Genomic DNA, 27037 nt, shown 5'->3' on the forward strand with positions numbered 1-27037 from the left:
AAGGCCTTAGTGATTTAGAAACATCCTCCTCCAAGTGCATGTCATGGCCTGATCCACAATTCACATGAGGTCTGATTGTTTCAAGCTTCCATTCCCATCTTCCTATTTTTTTGACCCATCTCTCCGTGGTTTAAGTCAGGAGTCTGCAAAGTCAGTTCTGAACGACTCTGGTGGCTGCAGGTTATTTACTTTGAACCCAATTTTTTTTAATTAAGAAGCCAATCCCTGCCAATACCAGATCTTATTTAACTCTACGGCTTGTTAGTTTTTTCCTTCTGCCATGTCAGGTCATTCTTCTGTCGTATCTTAGGATATCATTCAAATGATTTGCTGTTCAAAATGGATGAGTAATTCCCAATTCTTCACTTTTCTGCTTTTGAGTTTCCTTCCAGATATTTTGTTACACCAGGTTGTTCACAAGGAATACACACAGGTGTCAGTGGAAACGAGTTAGGTGGTCCCTTGGTTATTTGCATCTTAGGGAGCCATTAAAACAGCAAATGTTTGAGGCTAAAATAAGCAATTGAGGGTGGGGAACCTTAACTAGCGAGACCACTAAATCCATCCATCCATCCACTCATCCATCTTCCCAACTCGCCCATCCTGGGCATGGTCACAGGGCAGCAGAGAGAGAACTAAAATGAAGAACGTCCTGAGCATTAAGTGCTTCAACAACAGTAACTGATTTCTCCTTACAAAACTGGGAGGGAACAAAACCTGCAACCAGTACAACCCGCCAGGACTGACTTTGATACCCCTGGTTTACGTGGTGGGGAACCAAAAGGCTGTAGTGGGGACCCTCATGCACACTCTCACACTCATGTGCTGGACCAGTTAACCAAACACATTAGTTATAGGTTGTGGGAGGAAAACCAGAATGTGCAGACGCCATACATGTCATACTGGGCTGGCCGTTAAAGCCAGGGCTGTGGAGCTCTGAGGCGCTGCACCACATCACCTCGCTGACACTCTGACCATGAGAAATTCCCAAGGTTGAGTTTATTACCTAGATTGATGATTGAACATCATTTGAACCACAAGATGGACACTAATTGTAGCCTTTCAAGCTGACAAATAACAAGACAAGTCATGCTTGTTTTTAACTTGCAGAAAGAAAGAAAGAAAGAAAGAAAGAAAGAAAGAAAGAAAGAAAGAAAGAAAGAAAGAAAGTTGATTAGTAAAATAACTTAAAAGGGTCTCAGGGGATTCATTGGGCACGGGTTTTTTTTTACCCCTGAATGGCGTTTGCGTGTTCTCCATTTGTTCACATGGGTTTCACCCTTGTGCTCCAGTTTCCTTCCACAGTGCAAAGACATGCAGGTCAGGTGGATTGGCAACATTAAATCAGACTTAGTCTGCATGTGTGTGTGTGTGTCCACCCTCCGGTAGACTCACACCTCATCCAGGGATTGTTCATGCCTTATGCCCATTGCTTGCTGAGATCTGCTCCAGCTGCCCTGTGACCGTACCGTGGATAAGAAGGTTCAGAAATGGTTAGATAAAGAAAACAAAATGTATTTTACAAACACTGCGGTGGGCTGGCACCCTGCCCATGGTTTGTTTCTTACATTGCACCCTGTGTTGGTTGGAATTGGCTCCAGCAGACCCCCGTGACCCTGTACTTAGGATATAGTGGGTTGGAAAATGGATGGATGGATGGATGTTTGTTCTTCATTCATTAATTGGGTAACAGTAACAATCTGAAGACAGACAGATAAATAGAAAGATAGATAAACATAAAGGCACCATTAAAAGATAGATAGATCATGAAAGGCACTATATTAGATAGATAGATAGATAGATAGATAGATAGATAGATAGATAGATAGATAGATAGATAGATAGATAGATATATAAAGGTACTATATTCGGTTAGGTATATTAAATAGATTAGATTAGATAAAATTTTAATAATCCCAAGGGGAAATTCAAATACGACACTACATACAGCAGCCGGAACATAAAAAAAAAGAATACAGACTCATGGGGAAAATAACAGACAATCAATCAATCAATTGATAAATAAACAAATAAGTAAATAAATACATAAAAACTTAATTAGTACATCAAGTGGAAGCATTAAATTGCCTGATAGCAATGGGCAGAAAGGATCCTCAGAGGTGCTTCTTAACACACCATGATGGAAAGAGCTCTAAAAGAGCACCTCCTGGAGGAGATAGAAGGGATTTTTCATCATAGATACTGTAGATAGATGTGAAAGGCACTATATAATAGATAGATAGATAGATAGATAGATAGATAGATAGATAGATAGATATGTAAGACACTATATAATAGATAGATAGATAGATAAATAGATAGATAGATAGACAGATAGTGTAGTAGGCAAGATTAAACATTTACATTAATTGACATAAGAGGCATTGTATTACAGATAGATAGATAGATAGATAGATAGATAGATAGATAGATAGATAGATAGATAGATAGATACTTTATTTTTATTTATATACGCTCTTTTAAAATAATCAGTATAGAAATAACTTTTTATAGGGAACATAGCATTTAAAATCTACATGTCACAAAGGCAGCTGTCCCATGTCCCCGACTGTGTGCTCATTAAAATGATGGTGATTCAGTGCATTGGTTAAAATTGTGGTTGCAGCAAATGAAGAGCCTGAGGCCCTCCGCAGGGACTGGCATTGATCCTTGTGCAGCCCCCCCCGAGTGTGGGAATGCTGAGTGGCACTGTGACTCTGTACCACATGTCTGCCTGGTCGTGATGTTTCATGTGAGGCCACTCAGAGTGGCAGACTCTTGAACTCATCAAGCAGTTTTGTGAATCAATGTGTTATTTCTACATTGTGTTGGCACTGTTTAAACTCCACATACCCTTTGGTGGCAGAGATTCTTGAAAGGCTGGTGCTGCCTTGGCACCACTCCATTCGGACAAAAGCATTTCACAGGATGATTTACAGCTTGTTATAAATGGGTCAGACTGTGAAGCGGGTGCCGTATTTTATTGGGTTTGGCATCGAGATTGTCAGCTCTGCTCATCTTGCACTGAAGGCTCTGACTGTGCTTTGTGCCAGTGAGGCTGTTATGTTATATTGTGTACATCCCTTTGGCAGACTCTCAAAACCGCTGTCTCCTTGATTTGTGTTCTTTTGGGTTGCTGGTAAATGAAATCTCAGCCCATAATGGGACCCTCACTGGTTGCTGTTCTCACTGAGATGCTTTTTCACTTGAAACAGATCCAGTATTTGAAGCCATTGATCTCTTCATTGATTACATTTATTGAATTGATTGATAGATTGATTAGTGGGTGCCACACATTGCACTTCCCAGACCCTGCATTTACTTTATTACTTTTTGTTTCCACTTAAGTAGAGTTTTCTGATACCTTCAAGCATAAAGAGCAATTACTTCATGAGCTTCAACTTGACATGGAAGTCTTCTACATGGCCACGTGTGTCTCATTTAGGGATTCCAGTTCTAATTACCACTTGACCAAAGCCTCCGATGGCCGATGTCACATCTTGCGACTTCTTGCCATAGGGTACGTCAGACTTGCTGATTGTTTCCCAGCATCCTCTCAATTTACACAGCCAAAATTCGCTGCCATATTTACCGACTACATGCCGACCTTCTTGCACCGACCCCTTTTGTGACAGCCACTAGCCTGCTGCCTGAAGGGCTCAAATCAGCTCTAATTTCAGCTCTTTTTCTCTTTTTTCTATTCATTTCAGTATATAAAACACAAAACACCAGAAAGACAAACTTTTCTTCTGTTGGTGAAGTTCAAAGCACTCGTGTTCCTCATTTCTGCTTTCTATGCATTGTCCTTCCAGATGAGCATTCATTGGTCGTCAGCTCTCATGCACACAGAGCTACCCCTACAACTAAAGATAAAATATGACATGTTTGATTTTAACGGAGCGAGTCGTAGGGTTTGTCACATTAGGTGACCAACTTCACGGGGAGTACACTGCAGGCTCACGAAGATAATGTAAATGAAGGTTAGGACGGACAGTTGAGGAAAAGTTGCATAGTTTAACATGGGCTTAAGCAGTTGTGCCCACGTCCTGGACACTTCACGTCAGTGGCTACTTTCTGGGCTGTTGGTGTACAACCAAATAGCACATTTCCTCTTCCCTATCAAGGCATTAGCAGCCTCTGTTCTAGCAAATGTGTCCCCATAGAAGTTCATTCATTCGTTCATTTTCTACTGCTTATCCTAAACCAGGTGACAGGGGTAACAGTCTAAGCAGTGAGGCCCATACGTCCCTTTCTCCAGCCACACTTATCAGCTCATATGGTGGGATCCCAGGGCATTCTAAGGCTATCTGGGAAATATAATCCTCCCAGCAGGCCCTGGGTCTTTGCCAGGGTCTCCTCCCAGCTAGAAGTGCCTGTAAAACCTCTATAGCTAGACTGAACTGGTTCCCCAGTAGCAATGGAGCCTAAAACCCTGGAGCTCCAAGTAGGTGGAGCTACCTTTCTTGACAGTACTAGGCATTATTTCAGACTAAATTAGTGTTCATTGAAGTCAACTCCACCTACTTGGACTGCCCATTGGAGTCAACTTCATCTACTTGGAGCTCCAGGATGGTATATGTATAGAGATACAGTATATACTTGGAAGTGCTTCACAGAAGCCATATTGCTGCACTGCACTGCAAATACTCCTGGGTCCCAGAAGAACTGAGTCTAGAATCTCTGAAGCCTGGAGCTTAAACCCTGGAGCTCCAAGTAGGTGGAGCTACCTTTCTTGACAGTACTAGGCGTTATTTCAGACTAAATTAGTGTTCATTGAAGTCAACTCCACCTACTTGGACTGCCCATTGGAGTCAACTTCATCTACTTGGAGCTCCAGGATGGTATATAGAGATACAGTATATATTTGGAAGGGCTTCACAAAAGCCATATTGCTGCACTGCAAGTACTCTTGGGTCCCAGAAGAATTGAGTCTGGCATCTTTGCAGCCTGTAGCCTAAAACCCTGGAGCTCCAAGTAGGTGGAGGTAACTTTCTTGACAGTACTAGGCGTTATTTCAGACTAAATTGGTGTTCATTGAAGTCAACTCCACCTACTTGGACTGCCCATTGGAGTCAACTTCATCTACTTGGAGCTCCAGGATGGTATACCTGTATAGAGATACAGTATATACTTGGAAGTGCTTCACAGAAGCCATATTGCTGCACTGCACTGCAAATACTCCTGGGTCCCAGAAGAACTGAGTCTAGAATCTCTGAAGCCTGGAGCTTAAACCCTGGAGCTCCAAGTAGGTGGAGCTACCTTTCTTGACAGTACTAGGCGTTATTTCAGACTAAATTGGTGTTCATTGGAGTCAACTCCACCTACTTGGACTGCCCATTGGAGTCAACATCATCTGCTTGGAGCTCCAGGATGGTATACATGTATAGAGATACAGTATATACTTGGAAGTGCTTCACAGAAGCCATATTGCAGCACTGCACTGCAAGTACTCCTGGGTCCCAGAAGAACTGAGTCTAGCATCTCTGAAGCCTGGAGCTTAAACCCTGGAGCTCCAAGTAGGTGGAGCTACCTTTCTTGACACTACTAGGCATTATTTCACACTAAATTGGTGTTCATTGGAGTCAACTCCACCTACTTGGAGTGCACATTGGAGTCAACTTCATCTACTTGGAGCTCCAGGGTGGTATATAGAGATACAGTATATATTTGGAAGTGCTTCACAGAAGCCATATCTGCTGTACTGCAAGTACCCCTGGGTCAAGCTTGACAAAAGGAGACCTCCACCTCATCCAGGGAGTCGATTTTGGGAGACAATGTGGAAGACAAAGCTCGCCAACGGAGGAGTGGAGGTGAAGAAAGAAAGAGTGAGAAGAATTGTGCTTATGCTGATTAAGTGAAGAAGCTTGATTGAATGTCTTACTTTAAATACATCCCGGGACTTGTGTGTAGTAGACTTGTGTCTATGCAGTTTTGGGGTCTGAGATGCCCTCACTAATCGTCACAACAGGTATATCGAAAAGCTGGATGAGAAGCAGCCATATTCCCATTCTACTCGTAGAATATGTTAAGAACTTGCCATCCCTGAAGGCTCATCACCGCCTATCACCTTTTTTGTCCCTCATTGTCTTTCTTAGGCACCCCAAACTCCCATAAGCTCCTGCCTCACGCCTCCTCTTTGCATGTTTTCTTTTTCTGTTTTTTTTTTATTCTCTTCAATTCCATTATAGGTTGCCTTTTAATCTGCGTTTTGTAATTACAGGCAAAAGTGCCTCTTGGAAAAAAAACAACTTTTTAATTAAGCGTGTCATGTAGGACTCTGTAATCTACTACCTGTCAGCTATCTCCTTAGGGGATTTATATCTATATATTCATATTCTCGTCTCAGATCTCTTGTCTTTTCTCGTCTCTGACCCATCAGTTTTACTGCGTTTTGAAATGTCAACCATTATTAACCCTTTGGATTTTTCCCCATCAAGTGAAATTCCACTTTAAAACGCCGCCAACTCCTTTTAAAATCCAGCGTATGTTACACCAGCTAAGTTGACGTTTTGAACTTTCAAATAAAAGAAGTCATTCACAAGCTTTTGAAATGGTATAATGTGTGAGGGAGTGGCCAAAATAGTAGAAACCCCCTTCATATTATAAGGAATTGGCCAACAACCCCACATATGGCCTGCTCTTTGTCCCAGTCTCTCCAGTCTCAACAGAGGATTCAGAAGGCATCCCATTCTGCACACTTTATGGTGTTGTAGATTTCATTTTAAATGGATGCACTTTCCAGTTTTGCCTATCGGCAACCTATAATGACAAAGTGAAAACATCTCTTCCGAAAGGTTTTAAAATCAAAATCTGAAATCTCTCATTTGTAGAAACATTCAGACCCCTAATTCAGTTGAAGCCATTTTGGCAGCAACCCCAGCTTCTAGTCTTCTTGGCTAAGTCTCTGCAGGTTTTGCACACATGGATTTAAACAGTTTATTCCATTCTTCCTGGTATTCAGACCCTTAATTGGATAGTTTGTAGAAGCCCCTTTGGTAGAAACTCCAGCTTTAAGTCTTCTTGGCTAAGGCTTTCTCGTCTGCCATCTAAACGTCACGGGGCTCCTTAGCTCTGAAGTGACGCCTCCTCCTGGGTGGTCATGTTTTTATAATCCAGGGAGCAGAATTGTGGGCAAAGTCAGTTCCCCTCACTGTACTATGGAGGAAGAAAAAGACAAGTCAGTTAGCAGCAGTGCCCCCCCATCCACCCGGGTTGGTTTCACATACCTGGTAAGAACTTGGATGGTGGTCCTCCGACGTGCATGCGTGACACCTTCCAGTTTTTCCAACATGGGGTTGAGTTGGGGAGGCTGGAGGCCTAACCCAGCAGCATCTGGTGCTAACTTGAGGCCAGCCTTGGAGGGGATGCCAGAAGAGATACACACACACACACGCTCATTCATATGAATTCACAGGCACCCACTTTGACACTCTACCTGAAGTGGTGTTACGGATTGTTAAAAATGTTTCTTGTTTATAAGAAATCGCTTAGTTGTTGATTTTCTTCTGATCACGGCAAGGTTCCTCCCCCGGCTTATGTTTAAATTGCTTCTTTTGTTTTATTCTTTTTTATTATTGTTTTTTCAGTACTTTTTATATTTTTTATTCTGTTCATTTATTATCTGTCAAATGATGTATTTTGTCCATTTTTATTCTATTCAGTTATTATGTAGTGTCTTAAGTGTGCTTTGCAGTTCTCCAACTTTAATGAAATCTGTGGGTGGATCACCCGAGAGGTGGGGCCACATGTCCATCACTGTCCAGGATCCGCCCCCTGCCATATAAAGGCAGGCTGGCAACTTGAAGTGCAGGGTGGTTCATTTCCCGTGACTTTGATGAGGTTTGTGAGTTTTGTATTTTCTTTGATTCTGATTGGCGTCTCTCCACTATTTTTTGCTTCTGTTACTTGGATTTTCTTGTGGATTTCGAATTGGGATTTTTTAAACCCGTGATCTGTTTTGTTGTACATTTTTCCTATTCCTCTTATAAGCCCATCTTTTATAATGCTTCCTAGCTGCCTTGATTCTGTGCAGCTTGGGGTTGATGGCGATCTCGTTTCACTCGTGAAGCATCTTGAGTGTTTATCGGGACATTTCCGAGAATGTTTCTTGAACTTTGATTTTAAAGTGCAGTGGGGCCTGGTGTAGGCTGAAGCCTGTCACTCTAGTGAAAGCTAGGCTGCCTTCTGGTGTATCTTCTGTGGGCAGGCTGGTAGGATTCAGGTTGGCTCAGCTTCACTGGCTGTTATCTCTGTGAGATAAAACAGAACGGTTTTTAGCTTAAAGGCATATTAATTCAAGCCTTATTTTTTTATCGATAAGTTAGTTCAAAACCAGTATAAAAACTTTTATAATTTAGTTTCACATGTGGACCATTGCTGTTTTATACTGTCAGCATTTTGTTGCTAGGACACACTACACTGTTGCTAGGGGCTGGTATCCCAGAATGCCCTACGCGTCATGCCAGGGCTGCATTCAGAGCAGCTTCTTAGATTTCCAATTCACCACTTAAACATGTCATGTGTCAGACAGGGTTTCTCCCCTTTCTGGGTTTTGTGCCTCTTTTAATTCATATTTATGCTATTTATCAATGTTAATGTTACTCTTCTTTATTATCTGCTTTGTTGTCAATTCCTGCTTTATGTTCCTTATGTTTGGTGGGTGGTTCCTCAAGAGTTGGGACCACCTGCCAATCACTTGCAGGAACTTCCCTCTGCCCTATAAGTATGGAGGGTCTCCCACAGTTCCTGGCGATTCACTTGTGTTTTGCTGTGCTTGGTACCTTTTTTTTGATTCCTGGATTTTTGAACCCGGGCTCTGTTTTGGTTCCTGCATTGGCACTTTGTTTGCTTTGTATTGCATCGCCTTCAAGGAGCTTCTTGTGCTACAGAGCATTTTTGTTTAAAATTAATTTGTTTTTTGTAAAGATTCTTCGAGGCCCTTTTTGTGGCTTGCTAGAGTTTTGACCTTAAATTTCCCCCAAACACCAGTGGGAAATTTTGGAACTATTCATGACACTTGGGATTCCCAGTTCATAACAGAACAACTCTAGTCTTTACACTCTTATTATTTTATATCTGCTGGGTGGCACAAGTTATAGCTTTCCACTTCTTGACTTTGTTCACATTTTTATCGTTGCAATTTTGGAGAAAATGTGATTATTTTTTTTTTCACAAAAATTGACTCCTGGCAGTTCTTACTTGAACTTCACTTTAGTGCTTTGGTTTTTGCCACTGGTTTACCTGGCTTCTGGGCAATGGTCCTTATTACAGCTTCGTGGGACTCTTCTACATTCTCCCATACCCTGCAGGGGGTTTTCTTTAGGGGTCAACTCCCACATCCTAAGACCTTCCAGGTTATGGGATGTGATTTGAAAATTCTGAACTGTCCCAAAAGGGTGTCAGGGGGCCCCTCCAAAGAACTGGCACATTGTCCAGCACTGCTTTCTGCATGCATTTTTTGGGAACGGAGACAAAATATTTTCAACATCTCTAAGGTATCACAAATGAAATGTTGGGGTGTTAGAGCATGGAGTCCAGCTGTTGTAGATGATGTGCTGAAAATGCCAGGCTTCAGCTCAGAAGGATTAAACACACAAACTACCATTGCATTTGAGCAAGAAATAAAGACATAAAAGAAAAAGAAACGTTTGTGTTATTAAGGGCATGCATGCTGGTTGCCATAGTGGCGCAAGTCGTCCTGTAGAAGACCAGTGAGAAAATAAAGGAACTGAGGAGACGTGCCTACTGCCACCAGGGCTCAGGACTGTGATTGATGGGCAAAGCCCTGCAGGACTTGGGTTCCCATAGCAATGGTGGGGGCAGGAATTCAAACCCAACTGGGAACCAAACAAGCAGTTCCATTGTGTGCAGTGCCACTTTACCGGGGATAACATAACTGCTTTCCCTGTTTTTATCACTGTAGGAAATTTCAGTTTTGAGTAGAATCCTCTGGACATGAACTAGTGTTTGGCATCCATTAGAGACGGGTCAAGATTATGGACTCTTGGTCTTTAAAATAAGAGTTCTGTCTAGAAAGAGATCTATCTGTCTCTAGTGTTATATAGTGCCTATCTATCTATCTATCTATCTATCTATCTATCTATCTATCTATCTATCTATCTATCTATCTATCTATCTATCTATCTATCTATCTATCTATCTATCCTGCCTACTATACTAATATTCTTTTCTTAATTTCTATCTATCTATCTATCTATCTATTGTTATAAACCCAGGGCATCAGTGAGCCCCAAACCCCAACGCGATCACAAAACACAATCCTTTATCAAAAATAAACAATGGTTTTATTTAAATACCTCCAAAAGTATTACGAATACACACAAAACACTGGTCTTTTTCTCTCCACAATATGTTCTGTCACCACCGCACTGCCCTCCTCCAGTCGAGTGTTGCCTCTCTACCACCCAGCTCTGACTCGCCTGAGAAATGGAGTGTGGTCCCTTTTATTACAGACCCGGGAGTACTTCCAGTGCCAGGGTTATTGCCCAATGGAAGTACGTCCGGGTCACACAGAAGTCCATTATTTAAGTAGGGAGCTTGCTTGCCTGGAACGCCCTCTTGTTGCACCATATGACTCCAGCAGGGCTGCCCTGCCAGACTACATTTCCCGGCATGCCCTGGTGGCTCCTCACTGGGTTGGGATATCCGGGACTGCTGCCATCTAGCACTCCTGGGGGAATAACAGTTCACTAGCGATCTCTCTGCTTCTATAGGGGATGTCCGTCCATTTCTTACTTCCGGGTCAGCTTCCTTTCCTGGCCGGGATGTCCGTTCAGTCCAGCTACACATTCTATCTATCTATCTATCTATCTATCTATCTATCTATCTATCTATCTATCATGTTACATATTATCTTTCACATCTGTCTAAATCTGTCTTTTGTTGTTGACCAGGTTAAAAAGACCAACAAAATGTAATGTTGGGGAGCCATCCAGGTTGCCTCTTTTAATAATTAAGATGTCTAACAGAAATGAATTGGCGTTCAATGGTCCAAACAGAAAGCAAAACACAAATAGGCAGTATTGCCTTTCTAACAAAAGGGACTTTTCAGGCACCGTAGAGTGGTCACAAGTTCGGAGATCCATCCTGCAGTTTGCTCTTCCCAAAGTGGGATGCCTCAGCTTTATAGTTGGTAAACTGGAAGGGGCCATTCAAGCCTCTAATGAAGCCTCCAACCCCACCCATGTTTCTGCCACTCAAGCCTCTAGCTCAACCAGGCTGCTGACTTCCTAGCCTCTAGCCCCACCCACACCACTGTCACTCACACCTTCAGCTCCACCCATGCTTCTGCCAATCATGCCTTCAGCCATGCACAGACTGCCACCATTCAAGGCTCCAGCCTCACCCATGCTGCAGTAACACAAGCCTCTAGACCCCCATGATTCTTTCACTAAAGTCTACAACCCCACCCTTGCTGCTGCCACTCAAGCTTCTAGCCCCTCTACTCTGACTGCTGCCACTCAAATCTCTAATCCCAGCCAGGATGCTGACTCACAATTCTCTATTTCCACCCAGGATGAAGCCTCGGGCCACACCCATGCCACTGTCACTCATGCCTCTAGCCCCGCCCATACATCTGCCTCTCATTCCTTCAGCTCTGCACATATTTCTGCTACTCAAGCCTCTGGGCCCACCCAGGATGCTGTCACTGAAGTCTCTAGCCCCCCAACTCAGAGTGCTGCCACTCATACCTACGTCCCCGCCCAAACTGTTGCCACTCAAGTCTCTAGCCCTGCGCAGTGTGCTGCCGGTCCTGCTTGTAAAGAGCTCTCTGTACTCCATTCTAACATATTTATGAAATCTCAGTAATGGACACTGTGTAATCTATAAAACTGATTTTAAACATTTTGTTTTCAGGGACCACCCACAATTTTGATTTTCAGGCTTTGTATGGGTATATGGTGGTGTTTTTTAAGGGGGTCCTAGCCCCCCCTCGAAACCTCTGTATTTCACACCTGTGGTGTCATCAGAAACTATGTGGTTCTGTCTAAGCTTTCATCCCACCCTCATAACAAACGTTGAGGCTTAAATGTTACGGAAGTGAAAGATCTGAAAGAGTTGGACTCAAGACATTAAAAGTGGCATTGACCCCTGCAAGTCGCCTTTTATGGTTTGATGAATCTTTTCAAGTTGAGGTGGTCTCTTGGGGTAGCTTATTGGGTTTGACCAGGTACAGTCATAAGCTCGTCTCCTTCTCTCCTTCTCTCTGCAGGGTGATATCCAGCAGCTGCTGATTCTGGAGGACCCCAAGGCAGCATCTGAATACTGTGAGCACTACATCCCAGACTGTGACTCTCCGCTGCTCTACTCCATCCAGTCCCAGGACCCGGAGCCTGAGGTGAGAGCTGCCTGTCCTCGGTGGGGTCGGATTGTCCACCTATGCTGGACCACCCAGACGGAGGGAGAAGTCAGAAAGTCAGAATATGGCTGCTCTTTAATTTTAAAATGTAGGCTCCCAGGTTGATGATGTTTTTGGGGCTTGTGTGATTCTGGAGGCCGTTTAAGAATGGGCATTGCAAGGTGCAGTCAAGCTTGTGGTGTAGAAGGTGCCCTCTTTGTAATGGAATGTGTGTCTCATCAGATAATACAGTTCTAAAATGTAAAAAGTACGGTCAGGTCAGGTTGTGGAGCATGCACTGGTACAGAGTGTTACTGCACCCACCACACGACAAAGCAGCTCGGGATCCCTGTTGGTAACCCCCTAGACAGACACTCCCACCCTCCGGAAATGACCACAGCCAGGTATTACGTGGGCGTCCCCTTGGCCTGGTCCAGCCACTCAGGTCCTCAACAATGAAGATGCCGTGAGACGGATCACCCTCGGGTAATGGCACCACTTGGCCATAGTGTTTTAATTGATGCTCCCTCACAATGCAGGTAATGTTTGGGACTCCATTAGCAGCACAAAGTCAAACCAGCGGTACCCAAGGACTCTCCATAGATACACAGGAGAGATGGAGTACAAATACAGGCAGTCAAATAATCCCCTAATATACATCTGGAGGGCCATGCAGTGAGCTGGGGCTCATCTTAGGACCCTCATGAGCAGAAATGTTATTAAATACGGAACCTGGACTGCTGGGAATGTCAGGCATGGAGGTGTGAAGGATGCATCTGCCCCTAAGGAAAATTTCACAAACTGGGGTGGTTTATTTTACCCCCAAACACACACACTAATTTCCTGAGGTTTAGAGTGTCCAGCACTTGTCAAAAGAGACCTGATGATGGGGGGAATGACTCTAAGTGTCACGGTCTGTTGGATCTACGGATCAGCTAGAGGAACGTCAAAAAGAACCCGTCAGATGTAGCAGAACATGGCACAGCATGTGACAAAACCAGCCAGAAGTGCAATGCCTTGTCACATGATGCCGATTTAGTCAGGCCTAGATGACACCCACGAAACATAAAGTACGGCTAGACGAGAAAATGGGATGTGCAGTCATGGAAATGAAATTAGGAACCAAAAAGAAGCACATAGTGTGGTGTTCCTGAAAATGTAACACACATTTATATACAGTATTAGTGGAGGGCAGAGTGAGAAGGCAGAACAAATCCCAAAAGTGTGGGTTTGCCAAGCGGGCAAGGGGGCAAACCCAAATTAGTTTGCAAGAAAAAAAAATCAACAGGCATACAATGGCACCTCTTAAACAGAATACAGGCCATCGCTTCTTGTCACCCCCAGTGACCCTTTTTAGTGGGGTCAGGTTTTGGAGGAATTCCAAAGGTCCAAATGCGATGCCACTTCCTTAATATTGTCTGGATCAGAAGGGGCGGGGCTTCTCAGGCGCCACTTTCTTTATATTGTCCAGATCAGAAGGGGCGGGGCTTCACAAGAGCCACTTCATTTATATCATCCAAATCTGAAGGGGTGGGGCCTTTTAGGCACCACTTCTTTTATATCGCCTAGATCAGAGGGGGTGGGGCTTCACAGGCGCCACTTCCTCTATATCATCAAAATCTGAAGGGGCGGGGCTTCTTAGGCGCCACTTCTTTTATATTGTTTGGATCAAAATGGGCGGGGCTTCTCACGCGCCACTTCTTTTACATTGTCTAGATCAGAAGGGGCGGGGCTTCTCAGGCACCACTTCCTTTATATCGTCCGAATCTGAAGGGGTGGGGCGTCTCAGGCACCACTTCCTTTATATCATCTGAATCTGAAGGGGTGGGGCTTCTCAGGCGCCACTTCCTTTATATTGTCCGGATCAGAAAAGGTCAGGGCTTCTCAGGCACCCTTGCCCTCAGGGGGCTATTTATCAGTGCTGGCCAGTGCTTGAATGGGAGACTAACTAGGAAACCTTGGGCTGTTGTTGGAAGAAACATTGATGAGGTCATTGTTGGGGGGCTTACCCCGTGGTCTGTGTGTGGATCTTAATGCCATGGTGCAATGACAGGGACAACCTCCTGAAAAATGGTGCTGTCCTTCAGATGAGACACAAAACCGAGGTCCTGACTCTCTGTGATCATAAAACATCCCTGGACATTTTTCACAAAGAGTAGGATGTCCCCCCTCTGTTGCCAACCACGGCCTGACCATTCTGGCCCCCTAATCAACCTCTGTCCCTTATTAGCGAACTATCTTTCTTACCCTTTTACCACCTAATAGCTAATATGTGGTAGGTTAGGGTTAGGATTAGGTGGTAGGGTTAGGATGATGGGCATACCGACACAAACATGGTTACTGCCACATCATCCAGGTGGATGCTACACATTGATGGTGGTTGACGTGACTCCCCCATTGTCTATGTAAGTCAATTTGTGTATTTAGAAAAGTTCTATGTAAATGTAATTAATTTAAAATTATAAATGTGTGACTACAAAGAGGAAGAAGTGAGGTGGAGACACATAAGAATTAAAAAAGAAGATGCCAAATGCCAGTGTGGCGTAATCATAATCAGTGGGCTTTGATCACCTACTGGGAACCACAAAGAAAACCTGAGACGGAATGCAGTTGGTAAAATACAAAAGAATTTTGGTCTCTATAGGAGAGTGAGTGACCAAGGCCAACTTGGCATTCTCTGTGGCACTGTAGAAATACAAAAAACTGAGACAAGGATATTGGAGAAACGGGTCAAGTTGAGAGGCCGTTGCTTCTTGACTAGACTGTCTTGGTTTTGCCCTTGCTTCACCCAGTCTGGCATAATACAAGCATGTGCCAACTTCTAGGACACGTATGCTACTTCAAGGACAGGCTACAGTTTCTTCATGTTTCAAATCTGAAAACTGATGCTTGAGACGAAATCAAATGTTGCTGTCCCATTTCCTTTTGGATTTTGCCCGCCATGTGCAGTTGGGAATGATGTGAGAGTTGGCCTTTAGATGCCAAATCTGAGTAGGCGAGGTTCTTGCGCCATGGGGGCGGCGGATAAACAAAGGGTCATTTTTGTTCTTGTCCCAAGCAAACAGAACAGAGACGTGGGTACGGAGAATGGGCCTTCTGTGCCCTGATGTGAAAGATGCTTGACATTTCTCTGACATTTAAGTGCATGTTTTCTGGGGAGCTGTGACTGCTCAATTGTTCCTACTGGTGTCATTTTGAAGGTGGTTGTCTCCCTTTTTTGGGGTCTCGGTGATCTGGGGTTCTGTTGCGTGTCTTGTGTCCTTTAAATGTCCACCGTGTGTCTCCTCTTGTTAGCCTGACAACATGCAGCTCAAGTCCACAGAGCTGCATCACCAGCAGAAAGAGCAGAAAAGTCTGAGAATAAGGGACACCAAGTTCTGTCCTGTTGACCTGAGTTTGACTATAATTGTGGGGATTTCTTTAAATTGTTAGCAAAAATTTAAAAAAATGTTTTACAGTATGCCAAAGAAACAGCAGCACAAAATATTGGCTGTCTGCTCTTTAACTTTTGACTCAAACACACTAGAAAAGGTAAATGAAAACAGTAAAGATATGGCCTGAGTAGGGAACAAAAAAATGAATAAAGCAGTGAAACACCCCCTTAATGCAGCAAGTGGGCACCTCCGCCAGCACAGGATGAACGTTTGACCTCATCAATGCAGAGTGCAAAACACACACAATAGCCAGACCAGACAGCTCAAAAAAAGGCCTCACCCCAGGCAGCCTAGCCCCAAAATCAAATGGCAGGCTTCCTGTCTGCACAGGGCCAAAGAATGGAGCATTTAAATATCAGCCTGTCCAGAAAAGGTGAGAGGGAAATCAAGAAACGCCCGATGCCAAAGGATGACAAAAACAACCACTCTGCTGCTACACCGCTGTGCCACCCTCTTAGTTATAGTTTACAACATAAAATTCAGAAACCTGCTTAATCAGACCGAGGCCTATGCTGTGACAATGCAGGGACCACCCCAGATGAGGCCCTTATTATTCTTTGAAGACATCATTTTAATAATTATTGAATAATAACATGTTTATATTGCACACACTAGATAGATAGATAGGCACTATATAATAGATAGATTGATAGATAGATAGATAGATAGATAGATAGATAGATAGATAGATAGATAGATAGATAGGCACTATATAATAGATAGAGATAGATAGGCACTATATACTAGATAGATAGATAGATAGGCACTATATACTAGATAGATAGATAGGCACTATATACTAGCTAGATAGATAGATAGATACTATATGATAGATAGATAGATAGATAGATAGATAGATAGATAGATAGATAGATAGGCACTATATACTAGATAGATAGATAGATAGATTGATAGATAGATAGATAGATAGATAGATAGATAGATAGATAGATAGATAGATAGGCACTATATAATAGATAGATAGATAGTGTAGTAGGCAAGATTTAAAAGTTTGATAAACTAACAAGAAATTAATTTTAAGATAGATAGATAGACACACAGTATAGTCTGAACACACCAGAATGACAAAAAATGAAGAAAAATGTATAAAAAGAAAACTTCAGGCTTGGCTGTCCCATTCCCAGTGAGGCGCTATACAGGTGTATTGCTCTTGGCATAAAGGACCCCCCATCACATTTCTTGATACGCTTCTGTTGAATGATTTGTTGGCTGAAAGTCCTCAGCGTTGGTGTGTCAGAGAGAGGATGTGCACTGTTGTTCATAATGGCACTCAGCTTTGTTTAACTCTCGTCCTCTATGACTTTCAGTGGGTCCAGAATGTGTCCAATAACTGAGCCCGCCCTTTTAATTAGACTGTTGATTCGGCGGTCCGAATCTCTTGAAGTGATCTTACCAGCCCCGCACACCACATGGGCCATCACAGAGTTGTAGAAGATGTGACGGTTGTCACTTCCCACATTAAAAGGACTGCAGTCTCCTCAGGAAGAAGAGTCAGCTCTGCCCTTTCTTAGGTAGTCCCTCTTTTTCTATGAGACCAGTCCAACCTGTCATTGGTGTGGACCTCCTCTACATCCACTCCTTGAATAGTGATCAGACATGGAAGCTCTTTGGTGTGGCGAAAGTCAATAAGCAGTTAAGTTTCAGACAATTCCTTTTGCACCAAGAAACCAAATTCTCCACCTGTGTTTTATCACGAAAGGTCCTATGGTGACCACATTTGTCCCCTTTTAGACCTCAATAAAATGTCTAAAATCCCGTACACTAGACACTTTGTGGTCAGGTGCTTCAGCACTTCCTCTCCCCTTCCCTTCTACATTTGTCAGCTCAGGCAGTTAGACAGAGTAAAGGAGCAGGCAGGAGTTAAGTTACACATTATGTATTATTAATATAAAGATATTAAGGAAGCAGAACACGATGTGAATGTTGTCAAACCATACATACTCTTACAGCCTATGGTGCAGTGCATCATCGGTCCATAGGCGGCTCTCGGCTTATCTTTAGTTTTGCATGCTTTGCTACCACGTTGCCTTTAAATGGAGTATCGAAACAGGCCACACGCCAATCTGACTATGGCTGCCGAGGTAGAGTTGTCTTCTCTTCATGGCCATATGGTGAGAGAGATAGAGAGGTGAAGACAAGCTGACCGACTTTATACCATTCTTACCACAAAACGCAACCCAGTGGGGTGTTGTAGTACAGAATTGCAAAGCAATCATAAACAGCCACACTTTCGACCAATGGAATTAGTTTGCTTGTCCCTTCCTGGGCCGTCTACCAATGAAAGTGCTCAGGTATAACTCGTCTCCCCCATGTTGCTCTGCAAAGTCAGTTTATGGCCTTCCTGCAGGTGATGGCTTATAGGCTCATAGACGTCCACACATGGTCACCCTTGCCAAGCTGGTCTGATCTGCCCCGCCATAACTCTGTCATCCTGAGTCAGTTGGTCAGGTAAACATCAAAGCCCCCCAAAAACCTGCCTGATATTACATCACATCAATGAGGTGAAGAGCTAAGGCTGAAGAACATGGACCCCCTAGGCTGGATTGAGCCAGCAATATAAAAAAAGAATGCCAGTGTAAGACAATCTCATGGTTTATCATAGCGAAACACCAGGAAGGGATGAGCAAAGGGTGAGCCCAAAGTTTGACACAAATGCCATTACACAAGAATGCATTTCCTGTGCCCCTGGTAAATGGCAGGTTAACAGAGCAAGAAGCACACAGAAATGAGAGGTCAGTCATTAAAAGTTTTTTTTCCCCCACAGGTCTTCGTCATACGATCTTCGAGGGGTTTCAGCGGCCACTAACCTTTTTTATTTGCTTGTGGTGTGTCGATCAGTCAATGGCCGACGTGTCCCGTGGCTCGCGCTGTGTTGTCTGTCTATTTATGTTTGGCCTTCTTTACTTGACTCATTTTCTTGTTTGGGCTTCATGTCTTTCTGTCTTCCTCTTTTGTTTTTTTTGGTCTTTTGTACTTTGTCACTTTGTAGCCTGTCATGCCGGAAAACAAAACAGAGGACGTGCAACTTGGGAAAAAAACGAAAAAAGGCAGGAAGAAGGGGAAAAAGGCAAGGAAGTCAACTGATGATGCTGACAAGAAGAGAAAGGGCAAGAAAGAGAGAGGCAAGAAGAAGAAGAAAAAGGCGGCCCCCGGACCAGAAGATGGCCAGCAGTTCAGTGAGGGGTCCGATGGATTCAAAGAGCTAATGGTTGACCTAGTTTTGGCCGATGGAGATGCTGCCCAAGCAGCTGAAGCGGGATGGGCCGTAGAGCACCTTCAACACTCACCTGAACTCTCTGTGGTGCCAACACCACCACCTGGCTCTCCTGCTCATGCCCTTGTGTTGACTGCACAGCCACCTGGACTAACTTCTGAAGTTCTCATGGTGCCTACACCATCACCACCTGAGTTGTCTCCTGATGCCCTTCTGTTGACTTCACAACCGCCTGCTGTGCCTTCAGTTTCTGATTCAGCTGAACTGTCCCCAGATGCCATTTTGACAGTTACCGGACCACCTAAATCATTACCACAGGGTATCACAGGAACACTGGAACTGCCTAAACCACCATTAGGGGGAGCTGTGGAGATGCTGCTACGCCCGGAGTTGATGGTAGACTCCTCAGTGCCTGGGGAAGAGGTAGACATGCAAGAATCCAGTAGCAACCCTAGAAACCTTAGAGACATCTCGCCAGCCCCCGCACTGACATCCCCTTTAGAACACCCCTAACATCCGCTAACTTCCTAACCCCCACAGCCGCCGTCCTGCGCTCTTTATGGAATTACGTTAGTGCTCTTTGGCTCTTTGACTGGTGCGTTCTGACAGCTGCTGCCATTTGTCAGTAAACGTTTTCAGTGTGTGAAGTCACTTCTATTGTAAATATGGAAAAAAGAATAAAATAAATAAGCATCAAGGTGAGCATAATAGGCTGTGGTGCTCAGACTTTAACATCAATAGTTAGCCAGATGTGTAAGGCACTATATATGTGACAGACAGAGAGAGAGAGAGAAAGTGAGATGTGTAAGGCACTATATATGTGACACAAAGCAGGAATAGCATCACAGAGTACAGTAAAACTTTTAATTGCAGGTGCAGTTAGTGCATTAGAAACCTTCTGTAAAATCTTAGGGTTCAAGGTTATTATTGGCAGAGAGCAAATCTTGCATTTTGTGTGTATTGTATTTTATATAAACACTTCACATATTAAGGATTCACAATCACATAGTGATTTAAAGAGCTACTTAGCTTTAATTTGAAAAATCTGATTGACAGTGTGCAACAAGACATTATTATTAGATATGGTCACAATAGATATAAAAGGCACTCAATAGACAGACAGATAGATGTGTAAGGCACTATATAATAGATAGATTTTAATTTTAGTGTAGTAGGCAGGATTGGATAGATAGATAGATAGATAGATATGTTAGTATACTAGGATAGATAGATAGATAGATAGATAGATAGATTTTAATTTTAGTGTAGTAGGCAGGATTGGATAGATAGATTTTAATTTTAGTGTAGTAGGCAGGATAAGATAGATAGATAGAAAATGCAATATAAGCAGTATAAAGACAGATTTTTTAAGATAAACATGGAAGAGCACAAAATCATTTAAATGATAAATATGAAATGTGTTTTATCATTATATAGAAATGAAAGTCACTATATAATGATATATATATATAAAAGCCACTATATACAGTATAATTATATTTTAGGATAGATGTGAAAGACACTATATTGTTTGAAAAATAAATGTAAAAGGTGTTTTATTATTGGATGAAAATGAAAGGCACTATATAATGATAGATTGACAGATAGATATGAAAAACACCATATTATGACAGATATATATGAAGGACACAATATAAAGTATAAAGATAGATTTTTAAGATAAATGTGAAAGATGCTATATTATGGAATGATAAATATGAAAGGTGTTTAATTATTAGATAGAAATGAAAATCACCATATGATTGATAGATAGATAGATATTAATTTTACTACAGTAGATAAATAGATAGATGTTGATTTTAGTATAGTAGGCAGGATAAGGTAGATAGATAGATAGATATGAAAGGCACTATATACAGTATAAAGATAGACTTTTACTTTTTAAGATAGATGTCAGAGGTGCTCTGTTATTAGAATAATAAATATGAAATTTGTTTTATTATTAGTTAGAAATGAAGGGCACCATATCATTAGACAGGTGGATATTAAAGGCATTATATAATTGAATGGATCAATAGGTTCGAGAGGCACAATATATTTTTGATAGATAGATGGCTAGGTAGATGTAAAAGGTATTTCATTATTAGATAGGAATGTAATATTAAACATGTGTAAGATTTTTTTTATTGTATAAATAAACAGTATATAAAGATCACTTTGTCAGTAGGTGCTGTATATAGAAATGTAAAGTGCTTCATTATTTGTTAGATGTCTTGGATGGCTAGACATGAAAGGTGATGTAATGCTAGACAGAAGGCTCTGTATTCTTAGTCTTATATTCTCAGGTAGATGTGAATGGCACTAAATCATCAGGCATATGAAAGCCGTTGTATAGCAGTGTATGAAGAGTGCTTTAGTAGATAACACGTGTTTGCAAACACTCCTCATAGGTTTCATATGAGTTACCAGGATTTTGAAATCTAACTTTTTAACACTACATTTTGCTTTAATACATTGTCAGTCAAAATTGTGCCCTCCGCCCTTATTATGAATAAAATGCCAGTAGTGCCCTCCCGTCTGCGTGATGCCATTCCTAATCAGGCTGCAGCTCACATTTCTATGTGCTTCTTCCACATGGACCTACTGCACTGTGTCATTGCATGTAATCGGTGCCTGATGGATGTAGCAGGCATATCTCAAACTGGGTTCATCAGTTAACTCTGATTTAATGTTAGACCCCAGCGTCCTGAGGAGTGTAGTGCTGCCATGCAGACACACGAAAGCTCATTCACAAAATACCAGTCATGCAGTTGTCAATAACGGAGCTTCAGTATGAAGGGGATGGCACATGCATTCTACTTGGCACTTCGTGGCAGTGAATGGCCGCTTAAGAACGTCAAGTCTGAAATGTGGAATGACTCCTCTATCTCTTCTTAAGCAGGTGGAGAGACCTGTAAAACCAAAAGTGGTCGAAGCAGAAGACGATTACTTCAGCGAGAACTACGAGGACATTGAGTTGTCCACAGTGACGGTGGGGCCTAACATAACAGAATATGAGGTAAGAAATGGAGTGTCATTAAGAGACGGGAATTGGGGAGGCACTTTGTGACTCCAGTGACTTTGACTTGCTGCTGTATTCAGGCCTAAGCAGTTTAAGGCTCTCCAGGGCTGACTGCCACTAAAGTATTGTCATTTATTTTTGTGGTGAATTTTTAGAAGAATTCTAAGTAAGTTCTCAGCCTTTTCAAAGATTTCAAGTTCAAGTTCTCTGTTACCGGACTGTGCTGATTGCGATCTCCACTTTACGGTTTACACGGCTTTTTCCTGAAGCAGTTCCATAATTTTTTTTTCGATTTAGCAATGAGTAAAACAGCTGAGTTTCTTTTACATAACAATTTCACAAAATTGCTCCTAAAATTCGTTTTTGCAATTGTGAAACGTGACACTCACTACGATGAGTTTTTGGTGTGAAAATCGAAGAATATGTTTTGCTGGTCACCATCCCGATGCCACTCGATGGCATATAACTCCTCACGGTTGTGATTAATAAACTTTGCAAATATTTTTCTATTGAGGTAAATTTTTCCCAGCACATCCGTAATTATTTTGGAAGGTTTTGTCCATCCTAGATCTTGTATTCATGATTATTGTATTCCTATTAAGCGTCTGGACTTAAGTAAATATGTTCTTGCCGTAATTTCATTTTATTGCAATGTAATTTCATTTTTCCTGTGGGCGTCGGCATTTTATGGAGGCATTGCTTTATTATTAGAGGTGTGGTTCAGTGACATCATCAAAGCAACACTTTAAATAGACACTGCGTGTCTTATGCATCGAAGATTGTGCGTTGTAAGTTCCCGAGAGGTAGGACAGGCATCCTGGACGGGGTGGAGGATAATATATTAACCAGACGGGAGGCCAGAATGGAAGGACAGATGAGCAAACTGGCTGGACGAGAAAACTGCTTCTAGCCTGGCTGGAGTCATGTGAATGATGGACCACCAGAAGCCGGAGGCAAGGAGCAGTTCCATCTCCCATATAACAGGTGGCAGTGGTCTTCCCATGGTGTAAAACTTTGGACACCTGTAAGGATACGTGGGAATTGGACTCCAGGAATGCAAGCTTATTGGGGTCCCTCATAAATGAGCCACTGTAACCTTCCAAGGGGAGGCACCCTAGCTTAGGTACATCACAGGTTGTGAACCCTGCTTTGATACCCGGTCTTGCTGTGAATTGACAGGAGGTGGTGGAGTATGAAGACATTGGAGGAGTGGACCAGGGAGAGGGGAAAGAGAACAACTACGACCTGAATGAATATGAAGAATATGAAGAGGAGCGAGAATACGATGATGGACGATACGGCCCCGCCGAAAGAGGGGAGGCGGAGACGAGAGACACCGAGGTAATAATAATAATAATTAATTAGGGTTAGGGTTAGGGTGCACATTAGAACACTCTAGATGAGAACAGGCCATTCAGCCCAACAAAGCTCGCCAGTCCTATCCACTTATTTCTTCCATAAAAACATCAAGTTGAGTTTTGAAAGTCCCTAACATCCTATTGCCTACGACACTACTTGGTCTCTTATTCCAAGTGTCTATCGTTCTCTGTGTAAAGAAAAACTTCCTAATATTTGTGTGAAATTTTCCCTTAGTTTCTAACGGTGCCCCCGTGTTCTGTATGAACTCATTTTAAAGTCCCCGTCTCGATCCACTAGACTAATTCCCTTCCTAATTTTTGACACTTCAGTCAGGTCTCCTCTTCATCTTCTTTTGTTTAAACTGTAAAGGCTCAGCTCTTTTAATCTTTCCTCATAACTCACCCCCTGTAGCCCTGCAATCAGCCAAGTCGCTCTTCTCTGGACCTTATCTAGTGCTACTATGTCTGCTGTGCAGCACCTTTCTCGCTACTCAAAGCACTTCAGTGAGTGGAGAGCCCACTCAACCATCACCACTGCGTGGCACCCACCTGGATGATGCAATGGCAGCCATTTTTGTGCCAGTATGCAGGGCCATCTTAACAGCATGATAGGCCCCCGGGCAAAGCAGTGCACTGTGGCCCCTACCAACACAACCACTCAACAAGACACAACATACATAGATTAGCATGAAGCCCCTATGTTCGTGCAACTGCCCAGCGTGCCCATGCATTAAGATGGCCCTGCCAGTACGTGCCACCACACAACTATTAGGTAGTGGAAAGCAGGGAGAGATAGCCTATTAGAGACAGGGGATGATTAGGGGGCCAGAATGAACGAGGCCGTGATGGGCAATTTAGCCAAAAACCCCACTCTTTTCAAAAGATTAACGACCACAGAGAGTCAGGACCTTTTTACGTCTCATCTGAAGGACGGCACCATGTTTGCAACACAGTTAACTGTCACTGCACTGGTATCCACATACAGACCACAGGGTAAGCGCCCTCTGCTGGCCTCAACAACTCCTCTTCCAGTAGCAACCCAAGCTTTTCCAAGATGGCCTACCATGGCCGAGCCTGAACGTGCTAAGCTTCAGGTGAACAACCTCTTCTGAAGCGTATGTGGTATGTCTGTCCAAATGGCTTTAGGTGGACTTGTCACCTTACTTTTGCTGTTCTCGGCCTTTCGCATTGTCCCATCCTTTCCATTGTAAAGTAGTAGAAGCTCTGGAACCTTCTGTTTGTGCTGACTGGATAGCCTGCTTGTCCTCGCAAGTGTCACATACTGTAAATATACGCAATCACGATGGTGCACGTGGGCATCCTTGGTTTTATGAATCTTCATGCCCCATCAGACTGTTAGATCAAAAAGACTTAAAATTAGCGTCAGAGAGTAAAAGTGACACTGGATACTGTGTACATTTTATTTACCCCCATGAGTTATTGTAATTTCATTTTAGCTTAGATTCTCAATGGGAACAAATTGTAAGATTTGTTTAAATTATTAAAAATGGGGTACACCTCAAAGGTTCTGGACCCCCTCTGTTCTGGGCTGCCTGTTCTCCCAGCCTTCCCCAGTGCAAACCCAAGCTGGTAAATTGATTGGTCAATTCCACATCAGTCTGGTGTGTTGCGTGACACGCGGGTCCCTCCTTCAGTGCTGGGTCCAGTCCCACGTTGGGACCCTGTACTAGAAGTTGTCTTCAAATGTTAATCTCCTCCTGTGATGTTTTGCTCAGCTAGTGTTCCCCTGTGCGGGTCCACTTGATATTTCTAATAAATGATGGCACAAAGAGATGGCACAGATTAGCTTCATTAACAGGGGTATCTTGTGGAAGCCTCCATTGTTAACATTACTTTGTGGACTCTTGTACACCCAAAGTGGGGAGACTTTGTGTCTAAATCTCCACTAGCATCCCATCTAATCCTAACTCATCAGTCCATTCCAGTCCGTCTTTTTTCAGTTTTTCTCCATTTTCTTTCAATGTCTGTTTTAAAAGCAGGTGGAAGTAGCGGTGGTCCAAATTCTGTTTCTGAAGGGTCTGGCCTTTACTAACTTGTTTCTCTCTGTTTATCTTACAGATTGGCTTAGGACTGGCCCAAAAAGGAGAAAAAGGAGAACCTGCGATTGTTGAACCAGTAAGAATGAAAATCAACACCTCAGGCTGGTCATTTCTGTTCCTTTCTTTAAATGAATCGTGAGCTTCACAGCATTGGTCACTGAAGCTTTGGTGCTCATTCGTCATCAGGCTGGGAAAATAAGTTTCTTTGGTGGGGAGGGAACTTTCTAAAGTGTGCAGTACCACAAGGGGGCACTGTGGGGTACAGTCACAAGGGGCACTTTAGGGAGCAGTACAGCCACAAGGGGCACTGTGGAGCTGTGGAGAACAGCCACAAGGGGCACTATAGAGAGAAGCACAGCCACAAGGGGCACTGTGGAGCTGTGGAGTACAGGCAGAAGGGGCAATGTAGGCTGTAAGTATAGCCAAAAGTGGTGCTTTAGGGAGAAGTACAGCCACAAGGGGCACTGTGGAGCTGTGGAGAACAGCCACAAGGGGGAGCTATGACTAAAGGTGTAGCAGTATTCCTTTAGACAGAATTGAATAATTGAATTGAATTGAATAAATTAATAAAAATGTAATTCTTGAATGTGCAATCAGCTAATTTAGATTTTTTAATTTTTTTTTTTTGCATTCGTATATTTGTATATACTTTCATACTGTAAGAAGTTACTTGTCATCTGTTGAGCTATAACTGGCCTGGTATGCTGGGTAGAAATTTGCTTTCCTTAGAAATAGTCCACCATGTTTACAGAACAGATAAGAAGATGTCAAAGTACAAATGGAGATGAAGTGTGGAGAATAAGATAGGAATTGCTTTTAATGAACACAGATGTTGGCAGTTCTTGTTATCATTTACTGGAGCACCTGTGTTTTTTTTTGTTTTTTTTTCCTTTACAGGGAATGCTTGTGGAAGGGCCGCTTGGACCTCCAGGACCTCCGGTAAGATCAATGTGTCCCTGCTTTTAAACAGAGATTGACAGAGACTCCTCTGTAGCTGCCTCTAACAAGCCTCATGTCTGCTCTAAAAATCCTCAAATTCAATGCAGTAGGCTACTGTTATTTAACTATGAGGTAGATGGCAAGGATGCTCTATAGGAAGATAGCTGGATATGAAAGGCACTATATAAAATAAATATATAATTTTTAAATGTGTGATGATAGATAGATAGATAGATAGATAGATAGATAGATAGATAGATAGATAGACAGATAGATATTCATTTTAGTATAGTAGGTAGGATAAGATAGATAGATATGAAAGGCACGATATAATAAGAAATATATAAATAGATGGATAGATAGAGTAATATGAAAGGCACTATATGCAATAAATATATCGATTTTAAAGGTGTGATGATAGATAGATAGATAGATAGATAGATAGATAGATAGATAGATAGATAGATAGATACGAATGGCACTATGTAATGATAGATAGATAAACAGCTGGATGGGTAGAGTGATATGAAAGGCATTATATACAATAAATATGTCAGTTTTAAAAGGTGTGATGATAGGTAGGTAGATAGATAGATTTAAAAGGCATTATGTAAAATAACTAGATGAAAAG

General features: G+C 42.6%; 1 protein-coding gene across 5 annotated transcripts in view; it reads left to right on the forward strand.

Moving 5' to 3' along the window:
- The window catches only part of col5a3a (collagen, type V, alpha 3a), a 292461-nt gene that overhangs the window by 81434 nt on the left and 183990 nt on the right, over positions 1 to 27037 (forward strand). For 2 of the 5 annotated variants that reach the window (XM_039772887.1, XM_039772889.1), the window contains exons 5-10: positions 12233 to 12358; positions 18803 to 19450; positions 21927 to 22046; positions 23229 to 23390; positions 25487 to 25543; positions 26365 to 26406. In XM_039772887.1, coding sequence (XP_039628821.1) covers positions 12233 to 12358; positions 18803 to 19450; positions 21927 to 22046; positions 23229 to 23390; positions 25487 to 25543; positions 26365 to 26406 — 1155 coding nt within the window. The remainder of the gene's footprint in view (positions 1 to 12232; positions 12359 to 18802; positions 19451 to 21926; positions 22047 to 23228; positions 23391 to 25486; positions 25544 to 26364; positions 26407 to 27037) is intronic. The other 3 variants (XM_039772888.1, XM_039772890.1, XM_039772891.1) reach the window with 3 other exon arrangements.

The sequence above is a fragment of the Polypterus senegalus genome, chromosome 12, assembly GCF_016835505.1.
Source record: "Polypterus senegalus isolate Bchr_013 chromosome 12, ASM1683550v1, whole genome shotgun sequence".
NCBI classification, from domain to species: Eukaryota; Metazoa; Chordata; class Cladistia; order Polypteriformes; family Polypteridae; genus Polypterus; species Polypterus senegalus.